The following is an 18072-nucleotide window of genomic DNA, read 5'->3' as shown; positions in this document are numbered from 1 at the left end:
AAAAAAAAAAGATTCTAGAATTTAAAAAAATATTTTGGCCCTGGCCGGTTGGCTCAGCGGTAGAGCATCGGCCTGGCGTGCAGGAGTCCCAGGTTCGATTCCCAGCTAGGGCACACAGGAGAAGCACCCATCTGCTTCTCCACCCCTCCCCCTCTCCTTCCTCTCTATCTCCCTCTTCCCCTCCCGCAGCCGAGGCTCCATTGGAGCAAAGATGGCCCGGGCGCTGGGGATGGCTCTGTGGCCTCTGCCTCAGGTGCTAGAATGGCTCTGGATGCAACAGAGCAACCCCCCAGAGGGGCAGATCATCGCCCCCTGGTGGGCATGCTGGGTGGATCCCAGTTGGGCACATGCGGGAGTCTGTCTGACTGCCTCCCCATTTCCCGCTTCGGAAAAATGAAAAAAAAAAATTTATTACTGGCCCTGGCTGGTTTGTTCAGTGGTAGAGCATCAGCTCAGCATGTCGATGTCCTGAGTTCAATTCCCAATCATGGCAGATAGGAGAAGTGCCCATCTGTTCTTCCACCCCTCCCCCTCTTACTTCTCTATCTCTCTCTCTCTTTCCGTCCTGCAGAGAATGGGGGAGTAACAGGAAGAATCAACTCATAGTTGTTGCTTCTCGTATGTGCCTTGACTGGGCAAGCCTGGGGTTCTGAACAGGTGACCTCAGCATTCCAGGTCAATGCTTTTATCCACAGCACCACTAGAGGTCAGGCTAGAATATTTTAATACATTCACTTTTCATATTTAAAAATTATTCTTGGCCCTGGCCTTGTAGCTCAGTTGGTTAGAGTGTCATCTCAATATGCTAAGGTTGCAGGTTTGGCTTCCAATTAGGGCACATACAAGAATCAACCAGCCTGACCAGGCAGTGGCGCAGTGGATAGAGCATCGGACTAGGATGCAGAGGATCCAGGATCGAGACTCTGAGGCCGCCAGCTTGGGTGTGGGCTCATCTGATTTGAGCAAAGCTCACCAGCTTGGACCCAAGGTCACTGGCTCGAGCAAGGGGTTACTTGGTCTGCTGTAACCCCACAGTCAAGGCACATATGAGAAAGCAATCAATAAACAACTAAGGTGTCGCAACAAAAAACTGATGATTGATGCTTCTCATCTCTCTCCATTCCTGTCTATGTGTCCCTATCTATCCCTCTCTCTGACTCTGTAAAATAAATAAATAAATTAATTAATTATTTTTTTAAAAAAAAGTATCAACCAAATCAACCAATAGCCCTGGCCAGATAGCTCCATTGTTTGGAGCATCATCCAAAAGTGCAGAAGTTGCCAGTTCAATCCTTGGTCAGGGCACATACAGAAATAGCTTAGTGTTCTGCTCTCTCTCTCTTTCTCTCTTCCCTCCCATTTCCCTCTCACTAAAATCAATCAATCAATAAAAATTAGCCTGACCAGGCAGTGGTGCAGTGGATAGAGCATTGGCTTGGGATGCTGAGGTCCCAGGTTCAAAACCGCAAGGTCATCGGCTTGAGTGTGGTCTCACAGACATGACCCCATGGTCACTGGCTTGAGCCCAAAGGTTGTTGGCTTGAAGCCCAAGGTCACTGGCTTGAGCAAGGGGTCACTAGTTCGGCTGGAGCCCCGAAGTCAAGGCATCTATGAGAAAGCAACCAGTGAACAACTAAGGTGTTGCAACTATGTGTTGATGCTTCTCATCTCTCTCCCTTTCTATCTGTCCCTGTCTATATCTCCCTTGCTTAAAAAATCAAAATAAAAGTAAATAAATAAATAAAAATTAAAAAAATCAATTAAGGCCCTGGCCGGTTGGCTCAGCGGTAGAGCGTCGGCCTGGCGTGCGGGGGACCCGGGTTTGATTCCGGGCCAGGGCACATAGGAGAAGCGCCCATTTGCTTCTCCACGCCCCCCTCCTTCCTCTCTGTCTCTCTCCTCCCCTCCCGCAGCCAAGGCTCTATTGGAGCAAAGATGGCCCAGGCGCTAGAGTGGCTCTGGTCGAGGCAGAGCGATGCCCCGGAGGGGCAGAGCATCGCGCCCTGGTGGGCAGAGCGTCGCCCCTGGTGGGCGTGCTGGGTGGATCCCGGTCGGGCGCATGCGGGAATCTGTCTGTCTCTCCCCGTTTCCAGCTTCAAAAAAAGAAAAAAATAGAAAAAAAAATCAATCAATCAATGCATAAATAAGTGAAATAAATTGATATTTCTCTGTCTCTCTTCTCTCTAAAAGTCAATTAAAATAAAAATTTTTTTAATTTTATTTATTTATTTATTCCTTTTTAGAGAGGAAAGAGAGAGAGAGGGAGAGAGAGAAACAGAGAAAGAGAAGGGGGGAGGAGCTGGAAGCATCAACTCCCATATGTGCCTTGACCAGGCAAGCCCAGGGTTTCGAACTGGCGATCTCAGCATTTCCAGGTCGAGCTTTATCCACTGCGCCACCACAGGTCAGGCAAAATTTAAAAAATTTTAAATAAAAATTTTTTCCTGAATAGTTCAAAAAGAAGTAGTAACTTTAAATGCTTTAAATGTATTATAATATTAGCATAATATTGATATATTAAAAGCAATATATCATACAATCAGGCTAAAAACATGGGTATGGCGGTGGAATGATTGCACATTATTAATATATTTAATACTTTTAAACTGTACTCTTAAAAACTGATTGTGATGACAAATTTTATATTATATGTATTTTATCACAATAAAAACAAATTGAAGAAAATAAGGCTCAAGAAAGACAAATTTTAAATTACAAAACTTTTTTACAGGTTTACATTTAATTCTCCTGGCCTATGGAAAGTAGACTGATCAAAATAGAACTAGCAATAAATTCCAAAAACTGTTCTTAATTGCTGCTAGGTATTTTCAGCAGAAGCTAAGTGGTAGAATTTGGATATTCAAGAAACTTCTGAGATAACCAATAATTAATATAGCAGAAAAATTTTATGAAAGCATTAGCTAATGAATATACTGAACCATACTCAGAACTATTAACCTTCATGTACGTGAGCTTCATATGAGAAAATAAATATTATTTCAATTCTACTTTTATCTCTTAAGTTTCTCTTTCCAAGTACTAAACACAATGAAGTATTACGTTACGTAATTTTGTTGAATTCTCTGAAATTCTTTACCTTTAGCATCCAATGCCCTCACCATCAGTTCCAGTGGTGAATCATCTACATAGACTTCCCGAGTTCGAGATATAATTTCAATGCTGTCTATCACATCAACCTTAACATCACAGCGCAGTTCATGGTCAGTCACTATAATGAACCCCAAAACCAAGAATTTAATTCAACAGGTCATGAATCTATTAAATGTCTTAAACACTCAGAAGCTTATTCTAAATTTTATGAAAAGGAAAGGCTGGCCCTGGCCAGCTGGCTTAGTGGATAGAGTGTTGGCCCAGTATGTGGACCTCCTGGGTTCCATCTTGGGTCAGGGCAAACATCAGAAGCAACCATCTGCTTCTCTTCCCCTCCCTCTCCTCCTATCCCTCTCTTCCCCTCTTGCAGCCAGTGGCTTGACTGGTTCAAGCCCTGTCCCGGGCACTGAGGATGGCCTGTTGGCCTGTCAGCCTCAGGCACTGAGGATAGCTTGGTCGATTCAAGCATCTGTCTCAGATGGGGGTTGCCAAGTGGATCCCGGTTGGGGCGCACGTGGGAGTGTATCTCTGCTTATTTAGGAAGGAAGGAAGGAAGGAAGGAAGGAAGGAAGGAAGGAAGGAAGGAAGGAAGGGAGGGAGGGAGGGAGGGAGGGAGGGAGGGAGGGAGGGAGGGAGGGAGGAGAGAGAGAGAAAGAAAGAATGAAAGAAAGAAAGGCTGTTAACAGTTGCTTTTGACCTGTGGAAGAAAACAGCATAAGACAAAATATATATTATATAAGAACTTCTGTTTGTGTCTGGCCTGTGGTGGTGCAGGATAAAACGTTGACCTAGAATGCTGAGGTCGCTGGTTTGAAACCCTGGGCTTGCCTGGTCAAGGCACATATGGGAGTTGATGCTTCCTGTTCCTACCCCCTCCTCTTTCTCTCTCTCTCTCGCCCCTCTCTAAAAATGAATTTAAAAAAAGAACTTCTGTTTGTAATAAAAGACACTAGACCAGTGGTTCCCAAACACTGATCTACAATGATGTTTTCATTCACCCATGGAAAATGAGATAAAAAATTTAAATAGCAATTAAATTTGTTCACTTTTTGGCCTGGCCAGTTTGCTTAGCGGTGTAGCCCAGCATGTGGGAGTCCTGGGTTCGATTCCCAGCCAGGGCACACAGAAGTGCCCATCTGCTTCTCCATCCTTCACTCTCTCCTTTGTATCTCTCTCTTCCCCTCTCGCAGCCAAGGCTCCATTGGAGTAAGGTTGGCCCGGGCACTGAGGATGGCTCCATGGCCTCCGCCTCAGGCGCTGTTGCAGCGGAGAGATGCCCCAGAGGGGCCGGGCATTGCCCCCTGGGGCATGCTGGGTGGATCCCAGTTGGGCGCATGCAGGAGTCTGTCTGCCTGTCTCCCCTCCTCATCTCACTTCAGCAAAATACACACACCAAAAAAAAGACTATAGTTTTACATCCTATCTTACTTTTGAAGTATTAAAACGTTTTTCCTTTTATAAAATTATGGTAATAGATTTTTAAAAATGTATATAAGAAAGTAAAATGGTCGCAACCATATGGTAGTCCTACCAAAAAAAAATCTATTTTTTAATTTTTTCCCCCTTCTGGACCACAAGATTAAAAAGCCTGGAAGCCAGGTATTAGATGCAACCAGAGTCCAGTCAATATAATCATAATGAAATTCATAAACACAAATTTCAGAAATAGTACAGAATGAAATGAGGATGAAGTAAAAATGGTTTTGTATTATCTTTAACAATACTCCTTCCTATCACATTTATCATGTGTTAGAGAACTGTCGGCCCTGGCTGGTTGGCTCAGTGGTAGAGCGTCAGCTTGGCGTGCAGCAGTCCCAGGTTCGATTCCCGGCCAGGGCACACAGGAGAAGCACCCATCTGCTTCTCCACCCCTCCCCCCTCCTTCCTCTCTGTCTCTCTCTTCCCCTCCTGCAGCCAAGGCTCCATTGGAGCAAAGTTGGCCCAGGCGCTGAGGATGGCTCTATGGCCTCTGCCTCAGGTGCTAGAATGGCTCTGGTTGCAACAGAGCAATGCCCCAGATGGGCAGAGCATCGCCCCCTGGTGGGAATGCCAGGTGGATCCCAGTCAGGAGCATGTGGGAGTCTGTCTGACTGCCTCCCTGTTTCCAACTTCAGAAAAATACAAAACAAAAAACAAAAAAAAACTGTCTATATAACCAGCCCATTCTGCTGTTGTAACTGTAACTATACATTTTTAGGTTTAACTTCATCTTCAAGAAACAAAAAGCAAAGTCATTATCATTGCAATACCCCAAATTACTAATGGACATCAGGGGTAAACTCTGTCCCTAACTATAATATTGGTAAATACCCCTCAAAAAAGGCTAAAAAGCATCAAAATGTTATTTCAGTAAAAGTAATACTTTCTTTCACAAGAAACATAAAAATTGAATTAATTATCCTGAAACTGCTTTATATTTATACTACGGCTCAACAAATATATTGTAGAAAATGGGTGCCAGGTTTCTACTGTCAGAGAAAGAAGTTACCCTGTGCGGCAGGATTAGAACCAAAGAAATTAGTATGAGCTCAGGTTTATTTTAATATATATGTAAATAGATTCAAAGTAGATATAAATATGTGTATATACATGGGTTAGTGTGTGTGTGTGTGTGTGTGTGTGTGTGTGTGTGTGTGTATATATATATATATATATATATATATATATATATATATATATTTCTTTGCACTATCTGCTGAGAGGGCCTAAAGTAGTAACACTCTAGGAACAACAAGCATACTATAACCCAGACCCTGGTTTCTTTTCTTTTCTTTTTTATTTTATTTATTGATTTTACAGAGAGAGGAGGAGGTGGAACAAGAAGTATCAACTCAGTTGCTTTACTTTAGTTGTTCAGTGATTGCTTGTCATATGTGCCTTGACCAGGCAACCCCAGGGTTTTGAACCAGCGACCTCACCATTCCGTATCTGTACTGCCTGTGGCCAAGGCTAGGCAGGTTCACATTGAATTCGGGTAGACGGTAGAAAAGCTGCGGAGCTGGAAACGGTTGGGCCATTCCATTTAATAAAGTCTCACAATGCAGACGAGCACACAGGCAGAGGAAACGGTCTCTCAAGCAAACAAACAGCAAAATGACCCCTCACAGTGGCGGGCAGGCAATCCACCATTCACAATGCCCCCGATCACAAGCACCCATAGCCATACATAGGCCATACATACGTGGCACTGCCATGTGCTCATGCACTAATCAGGCAAAGGGCTTGCAGCCAGTAAACCAGTGAGCAAGCCCAATACAGCTGCCCCACAGTCCACCCCTTTAGGGTTGCTTGCCTCACAATCTACATGACAGGAAACAGACTACAGCAACAGCAAAATTTACACAATAATTACAAAGGTACCCTTCACAATATCTCCCTGAGCACTTTGCCCAGGGTGTCACCTGGAGGCCCACTTCTAACTCCCTACCCCATGGTAGATAGAAGGGCCTGTATAGTCCAGGGCTGTGTCCAGGGAAACCGTAAAGTGTCCTTGGTGCAGCTCTGCAACTGGATGAGAACCAGTGCAGGAGGGCCTCCATAGGTGCCGCCCCCCGCCCCCAGCCATCAGAGTCTCTCATATTGTCCAAAAGCAGCATGTCTATCCATCAAAGCGGCTGGTGCTCCCCCCTGGTCGCAGTCCAAGAGTCAGTCCATGATAGACAGCCCAGCTGTCTGTGCAAATCACCACAGTAAAGGTCCGTTACAGGCAAATAGCCATACAGCTCTTTATTAACGGATCTCAGCACTTTTTCATAGTGTGCTGTCCATTGCCACAAGCCCCATCTAAACCCCTCAACAAGCTCACAGGGCATGGCAGGGTCAAACACATTCAAAGCTTGTGTCACCTTAACAGTTCATTTAGCTGCTGCTGCTATAAAAAAAAAAAAAAGCAACTATTAATTTCTAATGCCAACACCTGCAGCACATTAAAGGAGGCCAATGGATTGCCAATTTCACATGGGGCCCCCACCCACCTCTGTCAGACAGGTCCCTCACTCTTCCCCCTATTCAAACTGGGACAACAGGTCTTGGGGATCCTGTAACCTGAATGCCAGCCACTTTCTGTCTGATGCTGGGACCACCCACTTCCCTGACTTTTTCAGCAGCTGAAACCTCTGTTCTGACTCAAGTTGCTGCCAAAGCTCCAACAAGACTTTATTAGGTTTACCATCTAATTTCACTCTATCTGCCCTGGCCAGAATCAAATCTATCCATAACTGTGTTCGAATAACTTTCACAGGCCCATTTCTCTTGTTAGTCAGGGGGCGGGGGCATGGTCAGCAGTCCTCATAGCTTTACGGTCTATCTCTGTTCCAGAGAGCATCATGCCACCCACCCCCTATGTCCCGCAGCCACACCAAGCAGGCTGTCAGGGGTTCAGTAGGTTTCTGCCTGAATTTCACCCCCAACTCCATCAACTCTGCCTGGGTGTTGGGCCAGACCACAGAGTGTTCCACTACCTGGGGAAGAGACTGTGGTTGCCTGAGGAACTCTTGGCTTTACCTTCTTGGCAACCACCAGCCAGGCTCCAAGTCTGCAGACAGCAGTTGCAGCCCAAGCCTCCCCCTCAGAAGAGTTGAAAATGCCTGCTCCTGCTGACTCAGAGCCACTCTGCTGGCAGGAATGCAGCTCCATCTCCTGTGCCCACTTCAGCTCCTATGGCTGCCAACTTTCAGCCTAAAGCTGACTCTGGAGCTCCTGAACCTGCAGTTGTTTCTCCAACAGCCATCGCTGCCAATGTTCAGCTTCCAGGGCAAACTGCAACTCGTGAACCCATAACTCTTTGTCCAGAGACCTCTCCAGTTCCAAGCACCTTTGGTGCTCAGCCTGCACCTCATACTGCAACTCTCAGACCAGGTCGGTCTCCCTCTCCAGCACTTGTTCCAGTTCACACTGTCTTTGCTGCTCAGTATGCAGCTCATCCTGGAGCTTTTGACCTCACTCAGCTTCTCACACAGAGCTCTTGGTTTCTTCTCAGATTGTAAAAAACACCCAGCCCACAGTCCCCACAAGGAGAGCCACTGGGAATAACCAATCCTCTATTCCACCCCTCAAAGGTTTCAGCAGCTCCATACCAATCTGCTCCAAACCCTGCCCACTATGCCAGATGTCATGCTGGTGGCCGAGGCCAGGCAGGTTCACACTGGATTTGGGCAGACAGTAGAAAACCTGCAGAGCTGGAAAGGGTTGAGCCATTCCATTTAATAAAGTCTCACAACAGCATATAAGCACACACACAGGCAGGGGAAAATGCCTCTCAGGCAAACAAACAGCAAAATTACCCCTCAAGGTGGCAGGCAGGCAATCCGCCATACACAATCCCCCCGAGTATAAGCACCCATTGACTTATATAGGCCATACACACGTGGTGCTGCCATGTGCTCACGCACTAATCAGGCAAAGGGCTTGCAGCCAGTAAACCAGTGAGCAAGCCTAACACAGCTGCCTCACAGGAAGTTATTTTGTAAGATGTAAAATATCTTCCTTACAGAAGAATTCCTTTAGTAAGTGCAGAAAGAATGAGGGAAATAGAAAATTATCCTTAAAACATGACAGTAGTAATTGCTACAGGCAAGATTCATGGATAAATGTTAAAATTAGTGGCTGAAACTTTAGAGAAACAGGATATATCAAAGTCTCTTTCCCAAATATTTATTAATTCTTGTGGTGGTTTTAATATACATGTCCACAAATCCTTTAACATGCCTCACTGCAGGAGCTGAAGCTTAATTTCTCTTCCTTTGAATGTGGGCTGAACTTGGTGATTATGTGTAATGAATGAGTAGCATATGGAAAGAGAAAAAGGGTAACTACAGTGAAGAAACCTGACAGACACTACCTTAAGCAAGTAATCATTAATAATCTGTTGATATCATGTACCCTTTGTTACAATGCAATGAGGGGGGCTTTTCACTTCTATGGTTTTCTTCCTGAAAATCTATAAAACAGACTAATCATAAGAAGATATCAGACAAACCCAAACAGAGACATTCCACCAAATACCTGACCAATACTCTTTAAAGTGTTAAGGTCATGAAAGACAAAGAAAGACTGAGGAATTGCCACAGGTCAGAGGAGCCTAAGGAGACATGACAATTTAGTAAAGTGATGTCTTAGATTAACCCCTAGAGCAGGGGAAGGGACATTAGTGGAATATTAGACGAAACTGGATGAAGAGTATATGGGAACTCTTCGTACTATCTGTGAATCTCTTCTTTAAATCTGAAATTATTTTTTTTAATGTTTAAAATTTTAAGTTGATATTCTACATAATCAATATTAACTTCTGAAGAACAGAACATGAAGTTAAAATAATTGAAGACCGCCTGACCTGTGGTGGCGCAGTGGATGGAATGTCAACCTGGAACGCTGAGTTGGGTGGTTAGAAGCCCTGGGCTTGCCTGGTCAAGGCACATATGGGAGTTGATGCTTCCTGCTCCTCCCTCTGTTCTCTTTCCTCTCTCTCTCTCTCTCTCTCTCTCTCTTTCCAATAAAAATGAATAAATAAAATCTAAAAGAAAATTTTTTAATAAAATAAAATACACTATTAAAAAAATAATAATTGAAGACCAAGATATGGTATATGGGCCAGAACAAAGAGAAGAAATCTCGCAGAATCTGCTGGTAGAATATACCATCAAGGAAGTGACCCAGGAATTACAAAGGAAAGAAAGGGTAAATTTAGATAATATAACCCGGCACTAGATAATCTAGCACTAATTAAATAGGGGAATTAAATTCCTTTCTTCTGTGGAGAAATATGCAGGGTAATGACAGAATAGAAGCAGTTGTGACCTTACATAAAATATGAAAAGCTAGCCTGACCTGTGGTGGTGCAGTGGATAAAGTGTAGACCTGGAACGCTGAGGTCGCCGGTTCGAAACTCTGCACTTGTCTGGTCAAGGCACATATGGGAGTTGATGCTTCCTGCTCCTCCCCTCTTTCTCTCTCTCTCTCCACCCCCCCTCTCTCACTCCCTCTCTTCTCTAAAATGAATAAATAAAATAAAAATAAATTAATTAATTAATTTTAAAAATATGAAAAGCTTTGTGCAAAACTGCCTACTCACCTGACTACTTCAATAGCAGAAAGCTTTTCAATACAGGGCCATTGACCATAAAGAAACAAAATGACCTTGGATAACTTATAAGTAAATTGAGAGTAATCAGGAGAAACAGAAAACATTTGACTTGCTTGCTTTAAAAGAAACCAGTAGCTTTATGATATAATATAACGATTAGTCTTATTTACATGTCCATATTACTTCAGGTCCACACAGAAGTGAGATAATAAAGAAAGGAAAATGAATGAGATAAAAAGGATGAGAGTTGATCCAGGAAGATAAGGCAAAAAAGAAAAAGATAAGAAGCTGATGAGAGAACCAAAGAAATGTGGAGCCAGACACAAAAAAAGGGGGAATAGAAATGATAACTCCTTCCTGCTGCCCTGATTCTCATTTATCCTACCTTCTAATCAACTCCTCTGTAGAATATAATTATAATCCACTGCAGCAACTAATCAATAAATATGTGCTTATTAAACATCAACCACATGCTGAGCGCAGTGCAAAAAGTTCTGATCACCCATTTCATTCTAACAAAATCATCCAGTTGTCCAAATGTTTTCTTCATCCTCAGTGTGAGCTTTTTTCCACCGTAAGTTATCTCCAAACCCCTCTGCTATCCTCAATATAAGATTAAAAGTCTAGATTTCCTGCAACAAAAAGTCTATATATTTATAGACTACCTCTGGAAGGATAGAGGTGGTTGCCTCTTGAGGAAGTGAAATTAGAGAAAAACTGACTTTTCATTACATAACTTTTTATGTTGTTTGAAAGTCTTACCAAATGGAGGTAATGCCTAGTCAAAACAAAACAAAACAAAAAGAATCAAAAGATATAGCACTCTTACCAAATTAAGTAGGCCCACCTCTAGTCTCTCATCTCTATCCATCATCTCTGTCACACCCACAAATTTTCTTTACTACACTATCACCAAAAACAAAATTCTAAGCACCTAAATATCAATGGAATGCTTCAAGCTTTACCTTTACATATGCCTTATAATTAGTAGGCAATTCAAGGCCCTGGCCGATTAGTTCATTCGGTTAAGAGCATCATCCCAAAACGACAAGGTTGCGGGTTTGATGTTTGATCAGAGCACATAAGGAAAGCAACCAATGAATGCATGGCTGAGTGGAACAACAAATTAATGCTTCCCTTCCCTTCCCCTCCCCTCTCTCTTCCTTCCTCTCTCTGTCTAAACATCAATCATTCAGTAAAAAAATTAAGTCCTGGTCAGATAGCTCAGTTGGTTGGAGCGACATTCTGAAGCACAGAGGTTGCAGGTTCGATCCTGTCAGGGCACATATAGGAACAATTTGATGTTCCTGTCCCTCTCTCCCTGCCTCTCTAGCTTAAAAAATTTTTTGTTTTCAATAAATATAAACAATTTCTTTTAGGCATGCGCCTCCCAGCTACCTTGGTTGGTTAGAGCATCGTCTGAAGCATGGAGGTTGCCTGTTCGATCCCTGGTCAGGAATCAATAAAATAAACATGTAAAAAAAGAAGTCCTGGCCCTGGCCGGTTGGCCCAGTGATAGAGCATCGGCCTGGCGTGCAGGAGTCCCGGGTTCGATTCCCGGCCAGGGCACACAGGAGAAGTGCCCATCTGCTTCTCCACCCCTCCCCCTCTCCTTCCTCTCTCTCTCTCTTCCCCTCCCGCAGCTAAGGCTCCATTGGAGCAAAGTTGGCTCGGGCACTGAGGATGGGTCTGTGGCCTCTGCCTCAGGCACTAGAGTGGCTCTGGCCGCAACAGAGCGACCCCCGGATGGGCAGAGCATCGCCCCCTGGTGGGCATGCCAGGTGGATCCCGGTCAGGCACATGCAAGAGTCTGTCTGACTGCCTCCCTGTTTCTGGCTTTGGAAAAATACAAAAAAAAAAAAAAAAGTCCTGGTTGGCTCAGTGGCACAGCGTCGGCCTGACAGTGTGGATGTCCCAGGTTCAATTTCCCGACAGGGCACACAGAAGCACACATCTACGTCTCCCGTCCTCCCTCTCTCTCTTCACCTCCCACAGCCATGGCTCAACTGGTTCAAGGGAGCTGGTCCCCGATGCTGAGGATCCTCTGTGGAGTCTCTGCCTCAGGCACTAAAAATAGCTCAATTGCCAAGCAATGACCTCAGATGGGTAGAGCATCCCCTAGTAGCAGGCTTGTTGGGTGGATTCCAGTCAGGGGCACATGCAGGAGTCTGTATCTCTCTCTCCCTACCTCTCATGTAAAAAAGTCCCCTCCCTCTTTGCTCTCACCCCATCCCATTTCAGAGTGCCCATTCTTACTCAGGTGAAAATGCACCTAGTAGGACACTGAGACTGGCACTGATCATTAGAAGTCTCCATCATCTATGTATACAATTATTTTTTTTATTTTATTTATTTTATTTTTTTTTACTTTTTACAGAGAGAGTCAGAGAGAGGGATAGACAGGGACAGACAGACAGGAACGGAGAGATGAGAAGCATCAATCATTAGTTTTTTGTTGCACGTTGTGACACCTTAATTGTTCATTGATTGCCTTCTCATATGTGACTTGACCGCGGGCCACAACAGACCAAGTAACCCCTTGCTTGAGCCAGTGACCTTGGGCTCAAGCTGGTGAGCTTTTGCTCAAACCAGATGAGCCCTCGCTCAAGCTGGTGACCTCGGGGTCTTGAACCTGGGTCTTCCACATCCCAGTCTGATGCTCTATCCACTGCGCCACCGTCCAGTCAGGCAATTTTTTTTCTTTTTTTAAAATTTTTATTGATTTTTTTTTTTTTAGAGAAAGAAAAGGAGTGAGAGAGAGACAGGAACATCAATCTGTTCCTGTATGTGCCCTGACTGGGGATTGAACTAGCAACCTCTGTGCTTCAGGATGATGCTCTAACCAACTGAGCTATCCAGCCAGGGCTGTATACAATTATATTACTAGCAAAATATTAATTTTGGGAAAGTTGATTTAAAAGATAGTTAATTTTGGAATATTTACAAGTCAGATGAAATTAGGCTGATAGCCTGATTTGACATTTTTCCTAGTAAATGTGTGAATGAATCTCGATATCAGAATGAATTCATATAATTAAGAGTAATTACATTAAAAATAGTACATGTGACTAAAGCAATGCTTCTTTTCTAACTTTGGCATTTTCCTCTATCCATTGTAGCAGCTCTGAATGACATGGTCCTCAAAAAGTCTCATCTTTGAGAATCTTACAACATATTTCATTGATTCTAAGACACTCGCTTTTTGACATTTTACTATCTCTGAAATTGGGATTTTATCTTATAATGATGAAATCTTAAAATTGTTGTCATCCAGGCAGTAGTTATGACATAGTTATCATTGACTGAATATTAAAGGGCCAGCATCAAATGGGTATTAGTAGTTGGAAGAAAATCAGGTGAATAATAGTGGAACACTTTTTTATCGTCAAGAAACCAAATGGTTAAGGAGACAGGTTGGGAAAGGTGGTAACTCGTGCTAGGAACCTTTCCAAAGCTGGAGACAAAAACAATTCTATATAATTGCAAAGCCAACTTAAGAGTCCAAATAGCTTTTAGGTATTTTTTGTCTTTGATTCTTTTGAGAAATGCCTCATCATGAACAGTATTGGTAGCACAGGGAATGTGTTGTAGGAATAAACACAGACATTGATGATTTCCAGTCAAAAAGTGATTCAGATGAGGCTGAAATGTTAAGGGAGGAGGTAGAAATGTTAAGAGAGTTTTTAGAATATCATAACCATTCATTTTACTTACACTTTTTTTTTTTTTTTTTTTTTTTTGCATTTTTCTGAAGCTGGAAACAGGGAGAGACAGTCAGACAGACTCCCGCATGCGCCCGACCGGGATCCACCCGGCACGCCCACCAGGGGCGATGCTCTGCCCACCAGGGGGCGATGCTCTGCCCATCCTGGGCGTCGCCATGCTGCGACCAGAGCCACTCTAGCGCCTGAGGCAGAGGCCACAGAGCCATCCCCAGCGCCCGGGCCATCTTTGCTCCAATGGAGCCTTGGCTGCGGGAGGGGAAGAGAGAGACAGAGAGGAAAGCACGGCGGAGGGGTGGAGAAGCAAATGGGCGCTTCTCCTATGTGCCCTGGCCGGGAATCGAACCCGGGTCCTCCGCACGCTAGGCCGACGCTCTACCGCTGAGCCAACCAGCCAGGGCCTACACTTTTCTTTTTATTAAACATGAGAGTGATGTATAATAAAAATAATCATATAATTAAGTCAAAGAATTCCTCACTAGGTATAAAGTATAAACTCTAAATGAAGAAAAGTATAGTTTGTCGATATTTTTCTTTCTTAAAATAATAGTGGTACATAAAAAATAGGTTTACAGTCTAACCAAGTGGTGGTGCAGTGGATAGAGTCAACCTGGGTGCTGAAGGCCCAGGTTTGAAACTCCAGGGTCACTGGCTTCAGCGCAGGCTCAAGCTCACCAGCTTGAGTGCAGAGTTGTTGCCTTGAGTGTGGGACCACAGACATAACCCCAGGGTTGGTGGCTTGAGCCCATAGGTCACTGGCTTAAAGCCCAAGGTTGCTGGGTTGAGCAAGGGGGCTGGCTCAGCTGGAGCTCCCCAATCAGGGCACCTATGGGAAAGCAATCAATGAACAACTAAAGTGCCACAACTACAAGTTGATGCTTCTCATTTCTTTCCCTGTCTTTTTGTCTCTCACTAAAAAAAAAAAAAAAGAAAAAGGTTTATAATAGATGGCATCCTCGATTATATAAAATATGGTATAACAGCTTGAATTTCTCTTTAATAACATAGAAATATGTGGCCTATAAATATGGCAATGAAGTGCCAGAAACTCAGGAAAACAAAGAGACCTGCACTTATTTTGGATACAAATAGCATATCTTGAACTGCTCTGGTCTAAAACAGACTAGTACAATACTTCCCAAAGTTTAGTATGTATGAGAATCACCCGGAAAGCTTGTTTTGGGCCCACCCGAGAGATTCTGATATAACAAAACTGAGATGGGGCCTAAGAATTTACATTTCTAACAAGCTCCCAAATATAGGTTCAGAGACCAAATTTCAGGAAGTACTAGTCCTTATATTACTGCCTTTTGCCTCACTCAAGACCAATTTCAGACCATAACACCTAAATTAGTTCCAATAAAGAATTCCTTACCCTCTTCATCAATTCAAACTAGTTTCCATTTTGTGTTAGGCACCATGCCAGGTGCTGAATATAACAACAAAAAAGGTCACACAATAGGATGCCAGAGTTATTTTACTGTTACATAGTGTGTTTTCTTTCAACATACCTATCTCTCGAGCAAGAATAATACTGCTGAGGCGTATGGGTTGGGTTGATTTAGCAATGAGTACAGCTTTTCGAGAACATAAGGTGCCGTTTTCATATAAAGGCTCAACAGTTACTGCATCATGATGGGTGGAATGCCTGCCAGAACAAAATGCTTAAGAGTATGAAATAAGAATGAGTGAGTTAAAATGAACTTTTGGTGAAACACATATTCTTTTAGCTTGTTCATATTACATACTATCAGGTGTATTTAAGTGACACTCTTCAAAATAAAAACATTACTTAGGTAACAAAGATTTAAGTGGGAGAGACTGATCAGAACCTTTTTCTAATGATCCCATGTGTCAAGTTACATCCCTTCCTCAATATTTAAAATTAGATGGCTACACCTGGTAAGGTGGCTCAGTGGATAGAGCATCACTCAGATGCGCTGAAGTCACAGGTTTGATCCCTGGTCAGGGAACATACAAGCAGCAACCAATGGGTGCACAACTAAATGAACACCTCAGTGGAACAGGAGTTGATGCTTCTCTTTCTCCCCCTGACCCCTCCCTCTCAAATTAATGGAAATTAAAAAAAAATTAGATTGCTACATTCTTCTCTCAGTATCTAAAAATAGGATTGATGTTGTTTCCATTGATGAGAGAAGTGGCTTTCTCATACTCTGAGGAATGAATTTCCTTCAACCCTAGAAACTGGGCTGCTGATATCTAAGATGAAAACGTTGCCAAAATTATGAGGTTTGAGTCCACCTCAAAAAAATCATTAATATGTTTGGCTGGATAGAATGACTTTTAATGATGAAAAGACCCCTTGGATCATCCTGTCATGAAATAACATCACACTGGGTTATCTTTCGATTAAGACTTCCTCATAAAATGGGAGGTAAACTTCTTACACTCTGACCAAACCTTAGTGCTTCTCTTGGAGATGGTAATGGGAAATCAACTACTCCTTTTAGGATGAACCTTCTGATACCTTGGAGCTCACTTCAATTAGGTTCCCTCGCACTTTAGGTAACCACAGAACTTATCATTGGGTCCTCCCACACACAAAAAAATCATCTTTCTATCCTCAGTCAGAAAGTCATCCCCCTAGAGTTGAGTACACTTTGTCCTCACAGTTCAAGAAGGTTCCCTCATTTAAGGGGGGGAGACCATATAATACAGGCAGATCTCATCTTCCTTCACCCAAAATGAATATTTTCATATATATTATATAAAGTTTATACTTCATGGTCTCTGGGCTTCAATTCCCTCATCTGTAAAATGGGAGTAACTAATTCAGAAGACTATAAAAACTGAGTTGTTTTGAGTTGCCTTCACATTGAAAACCCCACCTTGTTTAATTAATGGGGACCCTCACACCCCAAGCCTCTCTGCTCCTAAGTAAAATTTCCCCAACCTTGGGAACTCCTTCTCACGCCAGTGTATCATCCTGGGCATTCCTCAGAAAAGGCCCCCCACGTAACCTGAAGCTCTCCCACACGAGGGCCGAGGGCCGGCCAAATCCAGGTCTGGCCACTCCACCCTCCCTCCTTACAGAAAAGTAACAAAGTGAGCACACAGCATTCCTGGCGTCGTACATGGGATGAACTCCTCCCATCCTTACTGGGTGGTGGGGGTATGGAAATCCTTGTAACCCCCCAGCCCCTCACCAAATGTAGCAGCCCCGCTGCGCCTCCAGCAGGAAGGGCACTCGGCCAGGCTCCCGGCTGAAGGGTAGCAACACCTGGGGCACGTTAAGCTTGTTGGCCAGGGTTCCAAGCAGAACCAGAAGCAACAGGAGGCGGCGTAGAGGTAAACAGAAAAACAATCCCAAGCCTTGGCACCCTGGTGCCCCAGGCCCAGTCATGGCGACCACTCGTTTCAGGTTCCCGTTCAACTACAGCGGCGCCCTCAGCCGCTTCAGCCAATCCTCAGACGTAACGTCTGCAGGAGGTGGAGCCTCCTTCTGGCTCGGAATTATGGGAATTCCTTCATTAAGTGCTCTAGTAAGCCATTATAGAAACATTAGGCACAAACACAGCTATCTACTTAAAATATTGGGTTACAAATCTTCTTCATAGTAAAAATAGTCTAAAAGAACTTTCCCAGTTTTGTTTCTCCTTCTATTGCCTACCTTATTTGGCTCCAAGCCCTAACCCATTCCTGATATATACATAAAAAATTTTTTTGGCAGTAATTTCCATTCAGCATTGGTCTGTGCCAATTGACAGGAAAATTTTCCAGTCTTAAATATAAACTAACTGGTCGTTGTCAAGGGCGCTGTGTCATTCTCACTAGGATGGCAGATTCATGTCCAGCCTCACCACCAAGGTGCAGGAAATTCCAGGCACTAGTGTCTCAAAGCTAGCTTTGAAAGCTATCCACTCACACAGCCCATCTTTAAGCAAATACTAAAAGCACTTCTTGTTAAATTAACTTTTCTCCAAATATCCAACAGAATATCAGCTCAAAGGCTGTATCGGGGCTGTTTACTAAAACCACATATATAGGAGTATGTGATCAGTGTTATATATTGTTGAAGTTAGTTAAGGATCACAAAGCCTAATACAGTTGTAAAGAAAAATGTATTGCTCACCAAGAAGATGCCAGTGTTAAATCAACCTATAAAAGGCCTGACCTTTTATTTCAAATCTTCACTTT

At 43.5% G+C, this 18072-nt stretch overlaps 1 protein-coding gene across 2 annotated transcripts in view; it reads right to left on the bottom strand.

Moving 5' to 3' along the window:
* NUP210L (nucleoporin 210 like) overlaps positions 1-17278 on the bottom strand; it is a 148838-nt gene extending 131560 nt beyond the window's left edge. For both annotated transcript variants that reach the window (XM_066262044.1, XM_066262045.1), the window contains exons 1-3: positions 17082-17278; positions 15426-15562; positions 3098-3229 (exon numbers count right to left, since the gene is read on the bottom strand). In XM_066262044.1, the coding sequence (XP_066118141.1) occupies positions 3098-3229; positions 15426-15562; positions 17082-17278 (466 nt within the window). The remainder of the gene's footprint in view (positions 1-3097; positions 3230-15425; positions 15563-17081) is intronic.
* Positions 17279-18072: the final 794 nt, after the last annotated feature.

This window comes from Saccopteryx bilineata, chromosome 2 (assembly GCF_036850765.1).
Source record: "Saccopteryx bilineata isolate mSacBil1 chromosome 2, mSacBil1_pri_phased_curated, whole genome shotgun sequence".
NCBI classification, from domain to species: Eukaryota; Metazoa; Chordata; class Mammalia; order Chiroptera; family Emballonuridae; genus Saccopteryx; species Saccopteryx bilineata.
This window is presented reverse-complemented; position numbering and strand designations above follow the sequence as displayed.